General features: G+C 38.6%; 2 protein-coding genes and 1 long non-coding RNA gene across 3 annotated transcripts; 2 read left to right on the top strand and 1 right to left on the bottom strand.

Moving 5' to 3' along the window:
* Positions 1-1,385: 1,385 nt before the first annotated feature.
* On the top strand, positions 1,386-5,970 carry LOC103450937 (probable linoleate 9S-lipoxygenase 5). The gene is given in 8 exon segments (NM_001329014.1): positions 1,386-1,848; positions 2,715-3,004; positions 3,106-3,355; positions 3,537-3,875; positions 3,982-4,067; positions 4,199-4,306; positions 4,460-5,028; positions 5,217-5,970. Coding segments are annotated over 8 exon segments (2,859 nt in total).
* A 7,443-nt stretch (positions 5,971-13,413) lies between these two features.
* LOC139189746 (uncharacterized) lies at positions 13,414-15,451 on the bottom strand. The gene is made up of 4 exons (XR_011573616.1): positions 15,203-15,451; positions 15,025-15,122; positions 14,302-14,364; positions 13,414-13,620 (listed from the first exon to the last, which is right to left on the bottom strand). It is a non-coding gene; the product is annotated as an uncharacterized lncRNA (long non-coding RNA).
* Positions 15,452-18,769: 3,318 nt separating this feature from the next.
* LOC103450936 (probable linoleate 9S-lipoxygenase 5) lies at positions 18,770-22,718 on the top strand. Its single transcript, NM_001293886.1, has 9 exons — positions 18,770-19,043; positions 19,587-19,876; positions 20,013-20,262; positions 20,350-20,676; positions 20,755-20,840; positions 20,959-21,066; positions 21,209-21,513; positions 21,601-21,864; positions 21,965-22,718. The coding sequence occupies exons 1-9, from the start codon at positions 18,770-18,772 to the stop codon at positions 22,716-22,718; spliced, it is 2,658 nt and encodes an 885-aa protein (NP_001280815.1).

Genomic DNA, 22,718 nt, shown 5'->3' with positions numbered 1-22,718 from the left:
GATAGATTAGTTGGTGAAGTGTAAAAAAAAGACACGCTTGTAAAATTCTTAAGATTACAAAATGACTGGATGTTTAAGTCATCACCAAGTCAACACCGGAAAAAAATTAAACATTTATTGGATAGATTAGTTGGTGAAGTGTATAAAAAAACCATCACTTTATGATTTCGTTACCTTCTAGGTGTCGGCCATCACATCGCAATTCTGGTGTCCAGGTGGACATTCCGGGTACGGGTGTGTCAAAAACCTCCCAAAAAATTATATAAAATAAATGAGTACAAACTTATTTTAATTTTGTAAAGTGTTTTAAATTGAGAATTAATTAGCAAATTAATGAAGGTGTGAATATTAAAGCCCTAAATCAATTAACCAATTTTTGTTTTAAAAAAAAGGTTATATATCTGACAAGTAAATACATTAATACATTAAGTTTAGGGATTTCGATCAAAACCTGAAAACTAATAAGATCTCAATCAACAGAACATGAACAGCTAGAGAAAGAATACTAATTTTTCCTCATCTTTATAGAATAGATTTTGATGGTAAGAGGATGATTGCAATGACCCTCTTCAATTAAACGGCTAAAATATGATTATATTGTGTTAGGTCAACAAATATGATTCATTGCCAATGCTTTATATCTTATTTTTATAACAAAATAGCAAAGTTTATTATATACTTCTTCAATATCACTTAAAACGGTCTAGAGCGTTTGTTCTTGCATATGTGATTTTATGTTTGAATCACTCTTTCTCAATACCGCTTTATATCAAACAGAAACAAAAAAAACAAAACTTCAACCGTACGGCCAAGACGCCAAAATGTCAAATTCAAAGATGCAATATTTACATGTATTTAATACAATTATTATTTGATAGTCATGTATAATTCATATAAATATATGTATTTAATACAATCATTATCAGACTGGACCGACCGTTCAGATGATGATTGTATTAAATACATATAAATATTGTAGCCAAATCCCGAAAATCAAACCAACATATCTAAAGAGGCAAAACTAAAACAGACCTAAGCTGCACAGGCAACACACGCTTGTAAAATTCTGAAGATTACAAAATGACTGGATGTTTAAGTCATCACCAAGTCAACACCGGAAAAAAATTAAACATTTATTGGATAGATTAGTTGGTGAAGTATTAAAAAAGACCATCACATTAGGCCAAAGACTGACCTGGAAATAAGTACCTAAGTATTTTTCTACACATACATACATTGAACATGAGCTCACAAATCCCTTAAATATACCACAATTACACATCCTTCTGTCGTTTCTGCACACTAAGTGAGAAGTTCAAACCTAAGTTTTCAAACCTTCTCTATATTTTCAACTTTTATTTTTTAGTTCTTGAAGCAGATCAAAGATGCTGCATTGCAAGTATCTCAATCCTCTGAGCTTCAAGACGAACTCAGTTGTTGCAGCAACAACCAACACAATCTCTCTATGTTTCTTTCTATTCTCTCGCCCAGCTAACAAGCAAGCTCTAACCCGCCCATCTATCTTCCCAGTTCTGTTGCCTACGAGTACTATGAAAATGCATGGTTTCTCGTCGATGACCGATGTCACGAGATCTCCTCGAATGTTGACTTTAGCTTTGGCAGCTGCCAAGACATCCCAGAACATCACCACCATTGATGAGTCACGCCCCACAGAAATGGAGGAAGAGAAGACGGAAGTTGAGACGGGTTACAAGGGCAAGAAGATCAAAGGGAGAGTGGTGTTGATCAAGAAGAATTTTCTGGACTTTAACGACCTTAAGGCGTCCGTGCTTGATCGTGTTCATGAGCTGTTTGGCGAAGGGGTTTCGTTGCAGCTTATTAGTTCCGGTGAGAATACAACTTTGCTTTTTAGTTTCCTTCTTGATAACAAGTATTTATTCATAAAATTGTTGAGTAAGTATGTATCTGTTTAAGGGCTGATATGGTATTGCTGTGCGTTGAAAAAAATCTGCTTCTGCTGTTCTGTGAGAATAAGCGGCTATGAAATAAAGCTGTAGAGTGTTTGGTAATTTTTTTTTGAAAAAATGCTTTTGAAAAAAAAAAAAACAATATTATAGTGTTTGGTAAACTTTTATGTAAAACAGATGTGAGAAAAACCGGTTTTTCAAAGCTGGGTTTTGCAGCTTCTTGTTTTTGGCTTTTTTTTACCCAAAACTGTGAAAAAAAAGTTGAAACTGAATGTGTACCAAACACAAAAAAAAGCTTACCAGCTTTTTTCAGAATCAGGTCAGTACCAAACTAATGCTGCTTTACATTTTCATACCAGAACCCGAAAAGAGAAAACAGAACATTTGGAAGCCAACTACCAGTCTAACTGATTAGACGGGCAAACTCTTACCTTTGGAAGCCAACTACCAGTCTAAGCCACCAGTTTAACCTGAAAACGAAGCACCATGCAACTGGACTTGGCTTTCAAACCTTTTTTTTTACTACGGTTTACAACTTTTTACCACATCCGATTCCTTTTTTTTTTCCTTGATTATTCCGAAGAAACAACTTCAGATTTGTTCATAATAAAACTTGAGCGAGTTAACCAGTTGTATAGGGCAGTGGCAGTGTGCTAATCCCCTTGCAGTCGAGTTCAAATTCCACTCCCTGTAAATTAAAGTAGTCTGTAATATCAGATTGTAAAAGACGAAAAAAGGAACTCTTGAATGATAATTATTTTATGACTAAATAATGTGTTTTTGTAGAAAATGGGTTGAAGGGGAAACTTGGAAAGCCAGCATACTTGGAAGATTGGATTACCACCATCACATCTTTAACACCGGGAGAGTCTGCATTCGAGGTTACATTTGACCATGAAGAGGAAGTAGGAGTTCCAGGAGCAATCTTAATAAAAAATAATCACCACAGTGAGTTCTTCCTCAAGACTGTCACTCTCGAAAATGTTCCCGGTGAGGACCGTCTACACTTCGTTTGCAACTCTTGGGTGTACCCTACGGAAAAATACACCAAAGACCGTGTTTTCTTCACCAACAAGGTAACGAATGATTTGAACGTTTCATTAGTGTCTGCTGTAATTTTTTTTTTGTGAGGTTTAAAATATATGGTAAAAGCTCATGCCTGCTATATGTTGTGCAGACTTATCTTCCAAGTGAAACACCACTGCCGTTGCGCAAATACAGAGAAGAAGAACTAGTACATTTGAGAGGAGATGATGAAAAAGGAAAAGGAGAGCTCCAAGAATGGGACAGGGTTTATGACTATGATTGCTACAACGATTTGGGGAATCCTGATAAGGGTGCCAAATATGTCCGTCCTATTCTTGGAGGGTCTAGTGAGTACCCTTACCCTCGCCGTGGAAGAACTGGCCGACAAAAAACTAAGACAGGTTAGCCATTTGTAAATACTACTCTTTTATTTTAGAGTTACCATAGTTAATCTAGTTTTCGATTAATGATGACTATCCTTAGTGTTAATGTTTACCAAAAAGTAAGACTCGATATACTAATTTGGATTTTAATGAACTGGAGATGTTATGATCACTAATTTTTCTGATCTTATTGCAACAGATGAAAAAAGCGAGAGTCGTCTGCCGCTTGCTGAGAGCTTAAACATCTATGTGCCAAGGGATGAACGATTTGGCCACTTGAAGTTGTCAGACTTCCTGGTTTATGCCCTGAAATCCATAGCTCAGTTCATTAAACCGGAGCTAGAATCCTTGCTTGATCAAACTCCTAATGAGTTTGACAGCTTTGAAGATGTACTTAAACTCTACGAAGTAGGCATTCCATTGCCTGAAGGTTTATTAAAGCATATTGGAGACAGCATCCCCTCGGAGTTGTTCAAGGAGATCTTCCGAACTGATGATGCAAAGTTGCTCAAATTCCCAATGCCTCAAGTGATCAAAGGTAACGACAATATTTTGAACTTAGAGGTTTACAAACAATGGCCCACAAAATAAAGCACTATTTTCTTTGGTCTAAGTTCTAACTCTGATGCTTTGGTTTGGCGAAGAGGATAAGTCTGCTTGGAGGACTGATGAAGAATTTGCAAGGGAAATGCTGGCTGGAGTGAACCCTGTCAACATTCGTCGCCTCCAAGTAATCTTCACATCTTTTGTGTGATTTTTTGCAATGATAATGAAATAAATAGACCCGAGCAAAAAATGACTATCTAAAAGTCAAGTTTATTATTCGTTTCATCTCTAATCATACTTCTAATCAAATTTTAGGAGTTTCCGCCTGCAAGCAAGCTAGATCCAAAAGTTTACGGTGATCAAACCAGTACAATAACCGAAGAACATATAAAGAACAACTTGGATGGACTAAGTGTGGATGAGGTAAAATCTTTGATTCATTTCGTTTGAAGGTTAAAAAAAAAAAAAGAAAAAAAAACTCACATACCAATGCTGTTACTTTGAAATTAGATAATGTGAGTTAAAAAAAAACTCACATATCAAATTGTAACGATGAAATTGAAATTGGTTGAACAGGCACTCAAGAACAACAAGTTATTCATACTAGACCATCATGATTCTCTGATGCCATACCTGAGGAGGATAAACTCAACTTCAAACAAGATCTACGGAAGCAGAACTCTTCTGTTCTTGCAAAATGATGGAACTTTGAAGCCATTGGTGATCGAACTGAGCTTGCCTCATCCCAATGGAGACCAATTCGGTTGCATTAGCAATGTCTACTCACCAGCAGAACAAGGTGTAGAAGGCTCCATATGGCAACTGGCTAAAGCTTATGTGGCTGTAAATGACTCTGGATACCATCAGCTTATCAGTCACTGGTTGAACACTCATGCAGCGAGTGAGCCAGTTGTAATTGCTACGAACAGGCAACTTAGCGTGGTTCACCCAATTTACAAACTTCTGCATCCTCATTTCCGTGACACGATGAATATCAATGCATTTGCCAGGCAAATCCTCATCAATGCTGGCGGTATCCTTGAGACGACAGTTTTCCCTGCTAGGTATGCCATGGAGCTGTCATCAGTTGTGTACAAGGATTGGAATTTCACCGAGCAAGCTCTCCCTGCAGATCTCATCAAAAGGCAAACACAAAATCTATGATTTCTGACTTTAAAATTATTTCCGCACACTTTTTTTCTCCGCTGGCAAACCCTGGGCATTAATAAACAGTGGTGTGCAGAAGAAGAAAACGAGGCGCGGAAATTATTTACCATAGTAATAATATTCATTTCTTGTTATAATTATAATGCTTTGCCCTTGATCAAAACAGAGGAGTGGCGGTGAAGGATGCAAATTCTCCACACGGTCTTCGCTTACTGATTGAGGACTACCCCTATGCTGTCGATGGGATTGAAATCTGGTTTGCAATAAGAACATGGGTTGCAGACTACTGCTCTTTCTACTACAAGACCGACGACATAATCCAGAAAGACACCGAGCTCCAATCCTGGTGGAAGGAGCTAGTAGAGGAAGGCCACGGTGACAAAAAAGACAAGCCCTGGTGGCCGAAAATGCAGACTCTCGAAGAGCTAGTCGAAATCTGCACTACCATCATATGGACTGCTTCTGCCCTCCATGCAGCTGTCAACTTTGGACAGTACCCTTACGCAGGATACCTTCCCAACCGCCCTACTATAAGCCGAAAATTCATGCCCGAAAAGGGAACTCCTGAATACGAAGAGCTCGAGTCCAACCCCGACAAGGCGTTCTTGAAAACAATCACTGCTCAGCTGCAGACACTGCTTGGCATTTCCCTCATTGAAATTCTGTCTAGGCATTCAACTGATGAAGTGTACTTAGGGCAGCGAGACACACCCGAGTGGACTGCAGACGCCGCACCGTTGGAAGCTTTCGACAAGTTTGGAAAGAAACTGGCAGAGATTGAGGACAGAATTACAAGTATGAACAATGATGCGAAGTTGAAGAACCGCGTCGGACCGGTGAAGGTGCCGTACACATTGCTGTTTCCTACTAGTGGAGGAGGACTTACTGGCAAGGGAATTCCCAACAGTGTCTCAATCTAAAGCTTCTGTGATTCTTTGTTTGCTAATAACAACTGTTTGAGCTAGTTTTTGGGCCCTTAAGCTACTAAATTATAAGAACAAAGCAGTCTCAGCATAACAGAAATTTGATACTTTATAACCAAGTATGATTTTTTTCTGAATGCCTCTATCTCTATCCGTTTCAAAATTAAAATAAAAATCATCACAGCAGAGAAAAGATTTTGCAAAAACCAAAAACCCAATAAAATTGAAACAGTCAACTGCCTATATAAAATAAAATGGTTTAAATTTGTCTCAAACTCTCACCATTGTACCATAAAATAATGGGGAGTCCTACACCTTGTGAGAGTCCAACACAAACATTTGTCTTGTTGTTTTGGATTACTACTGTCAATTTGTAAGACTTCAAAGATAATGAATATAAGCACGGATCCGTGACATCATTTTTTTTTCCATAAGTTTTGACAGACATTTCTGTGGAGCATATTTCGTAATGTACTTCAGCTATCTGAACCGTCTATCTTTTAGGACTTCCCTCACATGTCATATCTATTTTGTACCATAAATCGCCCAAATTTGAAACCATATGACCATTGGATTAAAGGTTTAGGGTTTCTTTGTGTAACAGTATTTGTCCATTCTGCACTACAAATGAATGTTTTAATGATCTAGGATTTATATAACTTTTTTCTTCAAATGATCTATAAATGATGTTATAAAATATAGACAATTCAAATCATTAAAATACATTATGTATGTGCCCCACAAAAACATAGGTTAAAAATTGTGTAAAATAGGTTGGGCCGTGGTCCACCCCCGTAAATGTAGGTTAATAGTATTTAAGTAAGTGAAACCTTGACAAGTCCAAGAAAAGAACTTTGCAAGTTCATTGCATATCTAAGGTTTTACACTTTTACTTGACTTGGTCTAGTTGTCTTCTACCGTGTGGCTTGACTTTTTTTTTTTTTTTTGAACGATACCATGTGGCTGTTGAGATTTAAGCTGCATACTAGCTTAATATCAAACTGCAGATGACAATCCTGCAGAAAGAAGTGAAGAGAATGCTGAAATCGAAAAGATGAAGAACTTGCTATGTTTAGCAAGTAGCCGTTAGGTTCAAATGTGCAACGGCTAGTTCCATTTTCTGTTTTTAGAATGCGTACAGCTGGTGTTCTTATCTTTTTTAATTGTACCTTGCATTCCCATCTTCTTCCAAGTGGATGGATGATATCCTCCAATGACCATTAATGGCCGGAGAAGGTTTCTAGGTCCCTAGTGTGTAGGATCAGTTTTTTGACCAGTGGTGAGTAATTTAGTCCTTGTAATCTTTATGGTTTCTGATATGAAAAAGATACTGACTCTTGCTCTTCCTCTCTCTCTCTCTTGAAAAGAAAAAACTCTGTTTTCTAAGAAAAAAAAACTTCAACTTCTATCGAAGAATACCAACTAAAACACCATGCCTGATACCATTTCAAACATGGTATCAGAGCACTAGGTCTGATTCCAGAGAGGGGCGTAAAGCTGTGAGAGAGGTTCTTCCTGAAAAAATCTCAGAAGGGATAAAGGAGGTTCCTTTTATTGGTTGATTCACTGACACTCACTAAGAAAAATGGTGGGATCAAGTTCTTCCGGTGGAGATTTACGAACTCCACAGTTTGATGGTGCAAACTACGATTTTTGGGCTGTCAAGATGGAGACTATCCTCATAGCGCATGACCTATGGGATGTAGTAGAACTCGGAGTGCAACCGCAGCAGATTTCCGTCGAGGAAGAAGTCTCTGGAGAGGAAGGAAGTGAGATTGAGCATGTTCCAGTGGAACCACCCACCATCTCCAGAGAAGACAGAATCAAAAATGCCAAGGCGTTGAGTCTCATACAAGGAGCTATAACAGATGAGCTTTTTCCTCGTATCAGAAATGAGAAGACTGTAAAAGGGGCTTGGGACATTCTGAGAAGAGAGTTCAGAGGAGATAAAAAGGTAAGAGCTGTAAAACTTCAAGCAGTTAGGGCTGATTTTGAGTAAATGAGAATGACAGATAGTGAAAACCTAGATGACTATTTGGGTAGGTTTTTTGGAATTGTGAACAATCTGAAATCTCTTGGTGAAGATGTGACTGAACAAAGAATTGTGCAGAAATTATTGATGAGTCTAAGTAGGAGGTATAAATCCATTGTGTCTATTATTGAGGAAACTCGAGATCTGGATGCTATTAGAGTTGAAGAAGTCATTGCATCTGTCAAAGTATATGATAAAAGGGAGGACTTACATGATGAAAGGGATAAATTGACAGGAACTGAGAGGGCTTTTAGTAGTCTCAGAATTGGAAATAATCAAGTCACTGGTACCTACAAAGGTTCACAGAGTAGGCAAAATCAAAAGTGGCAGGGACAAAACAAGAAGGGATCAAATTGGTCTCCAAGTGGGAACTGGAACAACAATTCTGGCGGAAATTGGAATAACAGATTCAATTCACAGAACAAGCAAGGAAGCAGTAGTCAAAGTTCTGTGAAACCACAGTGTCAAGTGTGTCAAAAATATCATTTTGGTGTGTGCAGATACAAAGGAAAACCCAAATGTGGAAAGTGCAATCGTTTTGGTCATATTGCAAAGGACTGTGATAGTCACAAGCAAGTTGCCCACTGTGCAAGGGAAGAAGAAGTAACTACAGGAACCATGTTCTACGCTTGTCACTCATCAATTATGCAAGATAGAAGTGTGTGGTTTGTGGATAGTGCTTGCAGCAACCATATGACATCACAAGAGTCTGCTTTAATAAATATTGACAGATCTGTGACCTGCAAAGTTAAAATGGGCACAGGTGATCTTGTACAAGCAACTGGAAAAGGCACTTTAGTGGTTGAAACTCAGCGTGGGAAAAGATATATAAATGAAGTGTTGTTGGTTCCAGGTTTGGATGAAAACTTGCTGAGTGTAGGCCAAATGATGGAGCATGGTTACTATGTCCTATTTGGGGGTAATATGGCAGTAATCTTTGATGATAGTAGGCTCAACAATGTTGTAGCAAAAGTGATCATGGCAGGAAATCGATGTTTTCCCCTTTCACTAGAGTCTATAACCCCTGCAGCAAGAAAAGCATCTATGGTTGAAGATTCATGGTTATGGCATAGAAGGCTTGGACATCTGAACTTCACTAGCATGAAGAAGATGCAGCAGAAGGAAATGGTACTTGGACTACCTGCTTTGACAGAAATGAGAGATGTGTGTGAAGGTTGTGTGTCAGGCAAGCACCACAGAGAACCTTTTGACAAAGAAAAAACGTGGAGAGCAAGCTGTCCACTTGAATTGGTGCATACAGATTTGTGTGGACCTATGCAAAACGAATCCATTGGAGGGAATAGGTACTTCATCACATTCATTGATGATTTCTCAAGAATGTGTTGGGTATACTTTCTCAGAAACAAATCTGATACCTTCAATGTGTTCAAAAAGTTCAAAGTTTTTGTTGAACTGCAAAGTGGGTTCAGTTTGAAGAAGCTAAGAAGTGATAGAGGTGGTGAATACACCTCAAATGAATTTATGAATTACTGTGCAAGCATAGGAATGGAGAGGCAACTGACAATTGCATATTCACCTCAGCAAAATGGAGTTGCTGAGAGAAGAAATAGAACAGTTTGTGAAATGGCAAGATCCATGATGACTGAGAAAGGAATCCCTGTGTCTTTCTGGGCAGAAGCTGTAAGTACAGCTGTGTACCTTCAAAATAGATGCTTTACAACATCTGTCCTAGATAAGACACCTTTTGAAGCATTCACAGGCAGGAAGCCTGGAATTAAGCACCTGAAGGTATTTGGGTGTATCTGCTATACTCATGTCTCATCACATCTGAGGCACAAATTTGATGAGAAATCCAGAAAAGGGGTTTTCATGGGATATGGAAGCTGTGAAAAGGGATATAGAGTGTATGATCTGCAATCTAAGAAAATAGTACTCTCAAGAAGTGTGATTTTCAGTGAAAACCAGTCATGGAATTGGAAAAGTGATCAAGTAGAATCGATCTCAATACCTCTTAATCTTGAAGGAAATAACTCTACAGAAGAAGCTAGAGAGGAACAAACCGATGAAATCCAGTTTGACAATGCTGAAGATTCCCATTCACACACTATTGTGGATGAGTTGGTTGAAGATAATGGTGGAAGTCATAGTCAAGGCTCCACACCTAGCTCCACCCCAGTGAAGTTGAGAACTCTGGAAGATATATATGCAAGGTGTCACATGTGCATTATAGAACCAGAGAGTTATCAAGAAGCAGCAAGTGAAATAGCCTGGCAGGAGGCTATGAATGCAGAGTTGGAAATGATTGAAAAGAACAATACTTGGGAGCTTGTTGATAGGCCTATGAATAAACCTGTTATAGGTGTGAAATGGGTGTTTAAAACTAAGCTAAATCTGGATGGAACAGTTCAAAAACACAAGGCCAGACTTGTGGCAAAAGGTTATGCACAGAAACCTGGGATAGACTACAATGAAACCTTTGCACCGGTGGCAAGGTTAGATACAATTCGAACACTCATTGCTCTTGCAGCACAAAAGGGTTGGAAGTTGTTTCAGTTGGATGTTAAGTCAGCATTCCTAAATGGTGTGCTTGATGAAGAGGTGTATGTTGAGCAGCCTGAGGGTTTTGAGTTGGCAAATGCTGATCACAAGGTCTATAAGTTAAGGAAGGCCTTATATGGACTTAAACAAGCACCTAGAGCCTGGTACAGTGAGATTGATGCATATCTCTCTTTGTGTAAGTTCAAAAGAAGCACAAGTGAAGCCACACTATATACAAGATCTGATGATGAATGAGGGTTGATAATTGTGTCAATCTATGTTGATGACATTGTATATACTGGAAGTAGTGACAAGATGCTCAGTGAATTCAAAAGGGAAATGATGGAGAGATATGAAATGTCTGATCTCGGCCTTCTACATCACTTCTTAGGTATGGGAATACTGCAAACGGATCAAGGCGTGTTTATACACCAAAGTAAGTATGCTAAGTCTTTACTTGTGAAATTTGGGCTCGAAGATTGCAAACCAGTTTCTATCCCTTTGCCCACTGGTGAAAAGCTAAAGAAAGTGGATGGGAGTGAATTAGCCGATGAAGGACTTTACAGGAAAATAGTGGGAAGTCTATTGTATTTAACAGCAACAAGACCTGATCTAATGTATGCTGCAAGTTTGTTATCAAGGTTTATGAATGGTCCGACTAAGAAGCATTTGGGAGTTGCAAGAAGAGTACTGAGATATGTGCAAGGGACCCTAAACTATGGCATTGAGTATGTGAAAGATAATTCTGCAATCCTCATTGGATTCTGTGATGCAGATTGGGCAGGCAGTGAAGATGATAGCAGAAGCACCTCAGGTTATGCATTCAGCTTTGGCAGTGGAGCATTTTCTTGGGCTTCTGTGAAACAAAACACAGTTGCATTGTCAACCGCTGAAGCTGAGTATGTTTCAGCAGCTGAGGCAACTGCACAGTCAATTTGGTTGAGATTCGTTCTTGATGATTTTGGGGAAATGCAAACTGAGGCAACACCTTTATTTTGTGATAATATGTCAGCAATTTCTATGGTCAAAAATCCTGTATTTCATCAGAGAACTAGACACATAAACAGGCGGTATCATTTCATAAGGGAAGCTCTGCAAGAAGGGGTGATCGAGTTGCAGTTCTGCAGAAGTGAAGAACAACTTGCAGATATATTCACAAAAGCTTTGCCAAAAGATAGATTTAATCAGTTGAGATTAAGACTTGGAGTTAAGCCAGTAAGCAGCTTAGGAGAGGCTGTTGAGATTTAAGCTGCATACTAGCTTAATATCAAACTGCAGATGACAATCCTGCAGAAAGAAGTGAAGAGAATGCTGAAATCGAAAAGATGAAGAACTTGCTATGTTTAGCAAGTAGCCGTTAGGTTCAAATGTGCAACGGCTAGTTCCATTTTCTGTTTTTAGAATGCGTACAGCTGGTGTTCTTATCTTTTTTAATTGTACCTTGCATTCCCATCTTCTTCCAAGTGGATGGATGATATCCTCCAATGACCATTAATGGCTGGAGAAGGTTTCTAGGTCCCTAGTGTGTAGGATCAGTTTTTTGACCAGTGGTGAGTAATTTAGTCCTTGTAATCTTTATGGTTTCTGATATGAAAAAGATACTGACTCTTGCTCTTCCTCTCTCTCTCTCTTGAAAAGAAAAAACTCTGTTTTCTAAGAAAAAAAAACTTCAACTTCTATCGAAGAATACCAACTAAAACACCATGCCTGATACCATTTCAAACAGTGGCTTGACTATAAACTTATATTGTGAAAGCTGAGGTAGGTGGATATGACTTTCATTATTTAAATTTAATATAATCAGTAAATTAATTTGTTTCAGACAAGTTATAAATGTTCTTCAACTTCATAGATGTTGATACAAATGGGAACACAATTTGCTATGGCTTTTGCATTATTTATTCATAAGTTCATACCTATTGCATGTAAACTGTCTGTCTACCATTCCCATTGACATTTGATCACTTAAAATCTGTATATATTTATATTTTAAATGCAGAAGAAGAACATAGCTAATTATGTGATAGGTTTTATCAAAAGTGGTTTTGACTTGGTTTTGATGAATTCTTAAACGGTGAGGGTTTGATTTCAAGTCCGCCTTGACTTATTGTATTTTTTATTTATTAATAAATTCATCTCATAATCACTTTCTATAATAGTAATGTTGGAGTTAGATTGACGTTGTTGCTATAAAAAAAAAATTGTAGCAATAGTCCTCAACTTTAACTCAATTGGAGTAACAATCCCCCAACTAAAAATCTATGATTATTAGTCCATTAACTCATCAAAATGTGCAACTATGATTATTTTCGTCAACTTTGTTAGAACTTCCATTAAAATGAGTCACGTGCCACGCATGTGAGATTCAATCAAGGGGCAAATATGAAAACCAAAAGAATTTTTTTTTTGTAGCAATAGTCTATTAACTTTAACCCAATTGGAGAAGTTATCCCTCAATTTTAACCCAATTAGAGTTATGGTCCCTCAACCTTGATCTAATTATAGTAATGGTCCTCCCAACATGACTCATTTTGACGAAATTCTGATAGAGTTGACGAAAAGAACAAAAGTTGCACGTTTTGATGAGCTAAGGGATCAGTAGTCACGAATATTTAGTTGAGGGACCATTGCGCCAATTGAGTTAAAGTTGAGGGATTATCTCTACAATTTTCTCTATAAAAAAAACAATAAAAAAAAAGCCTAAGCAAGTGGCCTTTTACCATAGTAGTGGAAATGTGTTGAGTCATTGCGTGACGGCGTGTGTCCAAACCTCGTCAGTGGCTCATCTAATTTACTGATTATATATATGACACGCCCCGATCCCGATATTCCTCGAATACCAAGATAGGCACGTGCTGGCCGACACCCAAGGGTGACGACAGCCATTAATTGAAAGCAAATGCTGAGAATAAGGAATAAATAAGGTTTATAAATATAAAAGAATAAAGAATATGCATTTAAGGAACGTGTTCAGAGCACACATCTAATCGAGAATATTAGAAGAATTAACATAAACAAATTGAATGAACACAGAACGGGGTCCTACACCTAGAGGACTCGAAGATACCGATGCGGAAGTGTCTGGATGTCGGGATTGTACGCCTCGATTCTAAGTCCTGAAGGGGGCGCAAAACAAACATGAGTGGACCAAGTTGATATATATATATAATAAAACAGTTATCAACGTACTAACCCCCAGGTTTTATGAAAACACATATATAATGTTAAACATAGGTTTTCCGAAACCTAGCATGTCGTGCAATGTCTCAAATCATAACTCATATATATAATAATCACTAGTGAATTGTCCGATAACCTGCAGGCCCCATGCCAGCTCCCCGTCTCTGAGCGGACAGTCAGAGGAATATACACTACAGGCCCCATGCCGGCTCCCCGTCCCTGTGCTAAATAGCCAGAGGAAACACACTCCAGGCCCTATGCCAACACCAAACCGTCGCCCGGGACGGACCGGAATCTATCCCTACGTCCCGTAGCGGAAATGACCACTAGGTAAGTACGAAACCATTGAACATATATATACTGAAAAACAACTTCGTAGTATAAAGTCATCCATCATCTATACTACAAAGAGGTGTTCTAAATATGTTCTAAATATCATATCGTCATCCATCGGATATTCTATAAGAACATGGGTTATAGGAAAAATAGTAATAATTCAATCTAGCCTCAGTAAGCATACTATCTCATAAAGTATTTCATAAAACATAAGTATTAAATCATGATTTTCATGTGTGCATTTCTATTGTTAAAACATGCTTTTGAAGGGGTCCACTCACAAATACTTAGCCGCCGAAGAGCCACGCAAACTAGCAATCATGGAAACGTCACAAATATTGCCCCTAAGCACATAAAGGGTACAATTAATAAAACTATATAATAGCAATTGAATTTGGGAAAACGGACGTTGGAAACGGATTCGGAACGTCGAATTTAGCCTAGGAGAGGTCTTGGACGAAACCCCAAAAAGTCAACTCAAAAAGTCAACGTTGATCGTTGACCGATCAAAGTCAAAGTCAACTCTGACCGTTGACCGTTGACCAGGTCAACAGTCAACTGGTCAGAGGTCAAAGTCAATTGGGCTTTGAATTGGGTTGGGCTGAAAAGGGCTGAAAAGGGTTTTGAGGAAAAGGGCTTTCAGCCCCTTAACAGAAAATGGCCCAAAGGGCCCTAAATTCCTAAAACAGAAAATAAAATAAACAAAAACCTTAAAAGGTTTTTGGGTTGGGTCATGGGCCACAGACCCTAAACATAAACGGCCCGAGGGCCTTTGGTCTTAACAAAATAATTAAATGAAAACAAATAAAAGGAAATGGGTTGGATTGGGCTGGCCTCACCACACGGGCCTAAGGCCCTCTTGCTACAGGAACCGGCCTGGGAGGCCTGGCCTCACCGGAGCACCACCACCGGAGCTTCACAGCTCCGGCCGACTTCCACACACAACCCTAGACTTCGATCTAGGTACCAAAACGAAGAGCAAGACGAGGGGAGTATTTCTATACCTTCCTTTCGTCGTGGAATGGCCGGAGATGGCCGGAAAAACCCCCGAGGTTGCCGGAGTTGGGTGTGCTTACACCCGGCTTCGATTTCGTCCCATAACCTCCAAAAATCACGAATTAACTCCAATTAAACCTCAATCTCGCAAGAATCAAGGACGAAAAGAGAGAATTAGGGGCTTACCTAACCGGAAAATACAAAAATCCGCCGGAGTTCCTTTCCGGGTTTTTCGCCGAGTTCACAGAAACGAGAGGGAGAGAGAGCAGGACGAGATGATGAAGGGTGATGGGCTTCCTCGCGCGGGGAGATGGGTGCGTGCGTGTGTGCACGGTGCAGAGAAGAGGGAGAGAAGTGAGAGATGAGAGAGAGCCGAGAGGGAGAGACATGAAGAAAGAAAAGAAAAACAGAAAAGAAGAAGAAAGAAGGGAGTTCACGGGGGAAAAGAGAGAAGAAAGAGAAATTGTTTGGGGGGGCTGCCACGTGGCAGATTTAGAAGGAAAAAGGATCCAATGCTTTGGATCCTGATTTGGTAGACAAAAAGGATGAAATAGATATATTTAAAACATTTAGGGGTAATTACAAACATAAATCTTTATAATTAGGGGGCGGGTGTTACAATATAGTTGTGGGGCAGGCATGTATTGGGTGATGCTACAGAGATCAAAATTTTAAATCATCTTTCGTAAACTACATGATTTGATGATTGATAGTTGAACTCCTTATTTAAGTCATTAAAAAATGAGCCTAACTATCAATCCTACACGTAATATAAAAAATAATCTACAAATTTAATATTCCCAGTATTTTCTCCTGCATTACTCACAAAGACATTGGATTCTTCAAATGAATAAAGAAAACCCAAATAAGATTTCAAACCCCGTGAAAATTCTTTTTAAAATATGACAGCTTGGTTGAATTTTTATTTTATCAATATTAGATTTTTTATAGAAAATATTTTATGGTTGGTGGGTGACAATTACACCCTTTAAACAGGACACAATATGAATCCATAATGTTGAGTCCGAGTCTGACTCTCTGACAACGAAATAAAGAACAAAAATGAATTTATGTGGATACAGCATGATTAGGTTGATTAGATTTATCCGAAATTTTGTGTGGCCGTCATGAAATTTTAATTATGTATTATATTTATATTATAATCCTTGAGTTAGTAACGATGCTTACGCGTTCGAAAGTGTGACTGTTAAACTCTAGAAATTTTTCTATATGTGAGGTGATAGAGCTGTAAACATTTGACACGCATCTGTAAACATTAAGAGTTATATCACCATCATCATTTATCATTGAAAGTTCAGACTATTATGATACTATCACCAAAATGCAAGAGTGGGTCTTTTAAGTTGGTGAATTCAAAGACCTCACATTGATGACAAATATACTTTGTTGGGTTTCTTCATTGACTCTATTAAAACTGGTCTCGTGGAATCTGAATGCATGGTTGTCATTACGTATGTATTTGATGAGTAGCTAACGCGTTATAGAAGTCTCTACTTAAGAATTTTTTAAATTGATTAAGTGTACAAATTGTTATTTGATGCGACAGAAATATCAATCATATTGTCACCGAATATTACAAAACTTCGATGATTTTGTTAGTGTAGAAGAATCCGGTTAGGATTCTATTGGACTAGATTTTGTAAATTTATGTAGTTTAGGTTTATTTGTATTGTTAGTCGCTTGACTAGTATATATTTTGTATATTGTAAATCTCTATGGACTTACTTAAACGTGTACTCAGATTTATTTCCAAATATACCATGTTGGAAACTTTGAATTATATACTGTCACCGACTTGTGAATTTGTGGTGCAACTAAATGGTGTATTTTAGGCTTTTAACTTATGCAAGTAACTTTCTACAAAGTATTGAAAAAATAACGTGAAAAAGAAGACGACCTGTAATTGCCTATTTTCTAGAGAACCTAACTATTGTTGAAAAGGGTGTGCTATCCGCATATTTTTTTTTTACTTCTCACATACCCTTGTTAATTTCTTGCCGTTGATCTTCTTCAATTTATCAAATCCGACGACCGAAAATTTAAAAAGGTGTGTGAGAAGTAAACAGGGGTGTGTAGATATCACACCCCTTGTTGAAATCTATCTATATTTGTTGGTGTGGTAAACAAGAGTTTCTAGGGCTATCGCTTAAGGCAATTCTCTTACGGAATAGAACTAACGCGATTACGTATTAGAATCTGAGCATATAACTCAAAATTAATTGGCTCATTTTTTGACGTGGAATTATAATCTTTACACTTAACGAGATCAAGTTACAAGAGATTCTATTATTTTGTAAAATTAATATAATCATTAACGTAATCAAGCAGTTCGACCGAAAATTTTACCTTGATAGGGAGGGTTGAAGCTACCTTAAAAAGGACTAAAACATTAAATCAACCCTAGAAATAGAAAAACACCGAATAAGTTGGTGAAGTTTAAAGACTTTCCACTTTCTCCCGTTTAAAGACCAAAACATGAAAAATCTAGATTTCTAGTACTCATTCATTCAAATGAGAAAGACTGTTATAACAAATATACATCGTTCCGTGATGATTCATATCAATTTACAATGATACGTGTATTTTTTCGCATATAATTGTATTATTGCCAAAAAACGCTACAATATTAGTATAGCCGTGCATGGAAGTTAGTCTCAACTTAACGAGAAATTTTTCAATGTATCATAAATACAGCCGGATACACCAAGAGTTATAACATAATTGGAGATAAGGGTAATAGTACAAGTGGTTTGACCACTTGTATAATGACGTTTTATCACATCCCGACCCGAGTTCTCATCACATCCCAGACTCAACTTCACCATAGCACGATATTGTTCTCACCACATTCCGGGCCCTCACGGTTTTGTTTCTGGGAACTCAAGAACTTCCCAGTGGGTCTCACATCCCGGCCCGGGTTCTCATCACATCCCAGACTCAACTTCACCGTAGCACGATATTGTTCTCACCACATCCTGGGCCCTTACGGTTTTGTTTCTGGGAACTCAAGAACTTCCTAGTGGGTCACTCATTCTGGGATTGCTCTTGCGCGAACTCGCTTAACTTCAGAGTTCCTATGAAATCCAAAGCCGGTGAACTCCCAAAAGGTCTCGTGCTAGGTAGAGATGAGAATATACATATAAGGCTTACATGATCCTCATTCCTGGGCAATGTGGGATCTTACACGTTTTGTAGACTGGGCCGTGTTTTTTGATACACTAAAAAATCTCTCCAATTCAACCAGAAAATTTTCATTGTGCCCGGAACAAAGGTGGTACACCGCATGTTATTATATAAGTAGATGAAAATTTTATTTTTCAAATTTTTAGTTTTTCAACATAAATATCTTACCATTTGTATAATGACACGTCATATATCATCCTATGTTATGGACATGAAAACCTCTCCAATTTTACAAGACTGAATGACCCATTAAAAAAATTGGAGGATTATTCTATAATCATTGAACAGTGAGCTACCAGTTCCTATAAATACCACCAACCCTTCCTTCACATTCTTCACGCTTGTTGGTGTAGTGAGATCTTCAGTTCAAACACTTTTTCTAATTACTTCCAACTTTTTCATATCTTGAAGCAGACAAATATGCTTCAGGTTCTTCTCAAGCAACTCAGTCCTCTTAGCTCAGTTGTTGTTGCAGCAGCAACAACCAACAATCCAGATCGTTCCACGTCGGTCAATGGCAGACCAGGGTTGCTTCAAACGACTGATCCCATGAAAGTATTCCCAGCTGGTTTCTTGTGCGTGACTGATGTGGCACGATCTCAGCCTTTGACTGTGGTTTCATCAACTGCAAAGCCATCCCAGACCATCAACGTTGATCATCGCCCGAAAACTGGGGAGAAGAAACTCAGAGGTACAGTGGTGTTGATGAAGAAGAACGTTTTGGAGCTCAACGACCTCAAAGCTTCAGTTCATGATCGTTTCGATGAGCTGCGGGGTAAAAGAGTTTTACTGCAGCTCATCAGTTCTGTTAATTGTGACCCTGGTAAGAATTTTTTACCAATTTACTTCTTTTCAAGTTCACGGAGTAATGGTCCTTGAACTTGTTATAATATGAGCACCGGCCATTTTCGCTAACTCCATTAGAACTTCATCAAAAATAAAAGGTTTAAAGGAGCATAAATGGATGAATGTTCTAACGGTGTTAGCCAAAATGATTATTTCTCCATATTATAACAAGTTCAGAGACCAATACTCACAAATTTTTAGTTGAGAGATTAAAACTCCAATTGAACTAAAGTTGAATGACCAATTGCTCCAATTATCTCGTCCACAAAATATGTGAGTTTTAGTACAAAGGAGGTTTCGAACCCTAAATCTGTAGCCTACTCCCACACATCGTCCGAATCGATCCGATTTTGCGTGTTCAGGAAAACAACGGCTTTTAAGCTTCAATATTTTTTGTTGCACTGTTTCGGTAAAGAAGTAAATAATCAGTTAAAAAATATGTTGTTTAAGATCTTAATGTCAGAATCCAAAAACAGAAAACAGAACATCTCAATTCTCGGTTTTGTTTTGATATGTGTAGAAAATGGGTGGCAAGGAAAAGTTGGAAAGCCGGCATATTTGGAAGATTGGATTACCAAAATCACTCCTTTAACAGCAGAGGAGACTGCATTTGATGTTACTTTCGATTGGGACGAGGAGATTGGAGTCCCGGGAGCATTCATAATCCGAAATGAGCATCACAATGAGTTCTACTTGAAGTCTCTCACACTCGAAGATGTTCCTGGTGAAGGTCGAGTCCACTTTGTTTGCAACTCATGGGTGTACCCTACTGAAAAGTACAAAAAAGACCGCGTTTTCTTCGCTAACAAGGTAACAATATATAGGATTCATGAAGTTCTTAACTTCCAATTGAATTTTATGTTTTAGCTGATGGACTGTTATGTTATGCTCAATAGTCTTCGGTAAAGCCACGAGTAAGGTTTACGAAATATATAAATTTGTGCAGACGTATATTTCAAGTGATACGCCGGTGCCATTACAGAAATTCAGAGAAGAAGAGCTCAAGAACTTGAGAGGAGACGACGACGATGAAAAAAGAGAGCTTCAGGAGTGGGACAGAGTTTATGGCTATGCTTACTACGATGATTTGGGAAAACCATATAAGGGTCTAGAATATGAGCGTCCAACTCTCGGAGGGTCTAGTGATTTTCCTTATCCTCGCAGAGTAAAAATCGGAAGACAAGCAACTGAAAAAGGTCAGTCAATCTTCCCTATTTCTCAGTCACTGCTCACATGAAAAGATGTATTGTGTGATTATGACTAATTTGCTTTAATCTTAATAGCGAGCCCCATGATGCTTCCCGTGAACATATTTGTGTACGTTCCAAGAGACGAAAAATTTGGCCACTTAAAGACGTCAGACGCAATTGCTTATGCCCTGAAATCGATATCTCAGATCGTTAAGCCTGATGAGCTAGCAACTCTAGTTGCCTCACAAAACGAGTTCGGAAGCTTGAATGATGTACTTAAACTCTACGAAGGAGGAATACGGTTGCCCGAGGGTTTACTGAAATCCGTTAGGGATAACATCCCTTTAGAGACAATCAAGGAACTTTTTCGACTTGATGGTGAAAATTTCCTGAAGTTCCCTGTGCCTCAAGTGATCAGAGGTATAAGAAATTACTTTCAACGTATCTTCATTTACTTCTTTCTTTTACCTGAATGGTCTTTTGAATGATTTATATTAGAGGATAAATCAGCATGGAGAACTGATGAAGAATTTGCAAGAGAAATGCTGGCAGGAATAAATCCTGTTGCAATTCGTCTTCTCAAAGTAAGCTATTGTCTTCTTTTGTTTTGAAGAAAATATGAGACACTAGAGATTTTACATTTGAATCATAATAACTTCGACTTTTCATCCCTGATAGTTATTATTTTTGAATAAACCGCAGGAGTTTCCGCCTGCTAGCAAGCTAGATCGAAAAGCATATGGGGATCAGACTAGTCTAATAACCAAAGAAAACATAGCTCATAACTTAAAAGGACTCAGCATAGACGAGGTAATACTATTGACTAGTTTCTTTCGAAATTGAGTTTGAAGTTTGAACCAGGTAGTCCTGAGGTTGCTTTGTAAGTTTGCAACCCTTTATTCTCGTTATATTCATATTCAAAATAATTACTGAAAATTACTTTCTGCAACAGGCAATCGATAACAATAAGTTATTCATATTAGACCACCATGATTCAATAATGCCGTACCTGAGGCGCATAAACACAACTTCAACGAAAACATATGCAAGCAGGACACTCCTCTTCTTACAAGATGACGGGACTTTGAAGCCATTAGCTATTGAATTAAGCTTGCCGCATCCCAACGGGGATCAATTTGGTTGCACCGGCAAAGTCTATACCCCCTCTAGCCAAGGTGTTGAGAGTTCCATTTGGCAACTTGCTAAAGCTTACGTGGCTGTGAATGACACTGGTTACCATCAGCTCATCAGTCACTGGTATTACACTCGAAAAAAGCCTGCCAAATAAGTTCATTGCATTTTTATTTTCAAATGAATCTTTTATGTGTTCTTGTTTTGTTGCAGGTTGAGAACTCATGCAGTGATGGAGCCATTTATTATAGCAACAAATAGGCAGTTGAGCGTGCTTCATCCGGTTCATAAACTCCTGCATCCTCACTTTCGTGACAATATGAATGTAAATGCACTCGCTAGACAGGTTCTCATTAACGCTTCTGGAATACTAGAGACGACAGTCTTTCCTGCAAAGTTTTCAATGGAATGGTCGTCTGCAATGTATAAGAATTGGGTTTTTCCTGAACAAGCGCTCCCCGTAGATCTGACCAAAAGGTAAATCTTATGACAGTAACATTAATCATATGTGCATTTAGAAAAAAAGATGATAGCGTTTAAGGTAATTAATTAAGCATCTATCCTTTGCTTTGTTCAGAGGAATGGCAGTTGAAGATTCAAGCTCCTCGCACGGCGTGCGCTTGCTGATAGAGGACTATCCATATGCTGCAGACGGGCTTGAGATATGGTTTGCAATTAAAACATGGGTTAAAGACTACTGCTCCTTCTACTATAAAACCGACGAGACTGTCCAAAAGGACTCGGAACTCCAGTCCTGGTGGAAGGAACTCCGCGAGGAAGGTCACGGTGACAAGAAAGATGAGCCCTGGTGGCCAAAAATGCAAACTCGTGAAGAGCTGATAGAATCGTGCACCATTATCATATGGATTGCTTCAGCCTATCATGCAGCAATCAATTTTGGGCAGTACCCTTATGGTGGATACCTCCCAAACCGACCAAGCACAAGCAGGCGATTCATGCCTGAAGAAGGCACTCCTGAATACGAGGAGCTCAAGACAAACCCCGAGAAGGCATTTTTGAAAACATTCACACCGGAGCTGCAGACCCTTCTTGGCATGGCCACAATCGAAATCTTATCAAGGCATACGGTTGATGAGGTTTATTTGGGGCATAGAGACACCGCAGAATGGACAACGGACGCAGACATATTGCAAGCTTCTAAGAATTTCAGAAACAAGCTGAAAGAAATTGAGGAATGCATAAAGAGAAAGAACAAGGATAAGAGATTGAAGAACCGTACTGGACCGGCCAAGATGCCATATACACTGCTCTATCCTTCGAGTGATCCCGGACTTACTGGCAAGGGAATTCCCAACAGTGTCTCAATCTAA

This window comes from Malus domestica, chromosome 12 (assembly GCF_042453785.1).
Source record: "Malus domestica chromosome 12, GDT2T_hap1".
NCBI classification, from domain to species: Eukaryota; Viridiplantae; Streptophyta; class Magnoliopsida; order Rosales; family Rosaceae; genus Malus; species Malus domestica.
This window is presented reverse-complemented; position numbering and strand designations above follow the sequence as displayed.

Excerpts from the sequence above, each read along its gene's own strand:
- LOC103450936 (NM_001293886.1), top strand. The coding sequence starts at position 18,770 with ATGAAAGTATTCCCAGCTGGTTTCTTGTGCGTGACTGATGTGGCACGA. Across the intron at positions 19,044-19,586 it reads TTCTGTTAATTGTGACCCTG|AAAATGGGTGGCAAGGAAAA; the intron begins GTAAGAATTTTT and ends TGATATGTGTAG. Across the intron at positions 20,677-20,754 it reads TGTGCCTCAAGTGATCAGAG|AGGATAAATCAGCATGGAGA; the intron begins GTATAAGAAATT and ends GATTTATATTAG.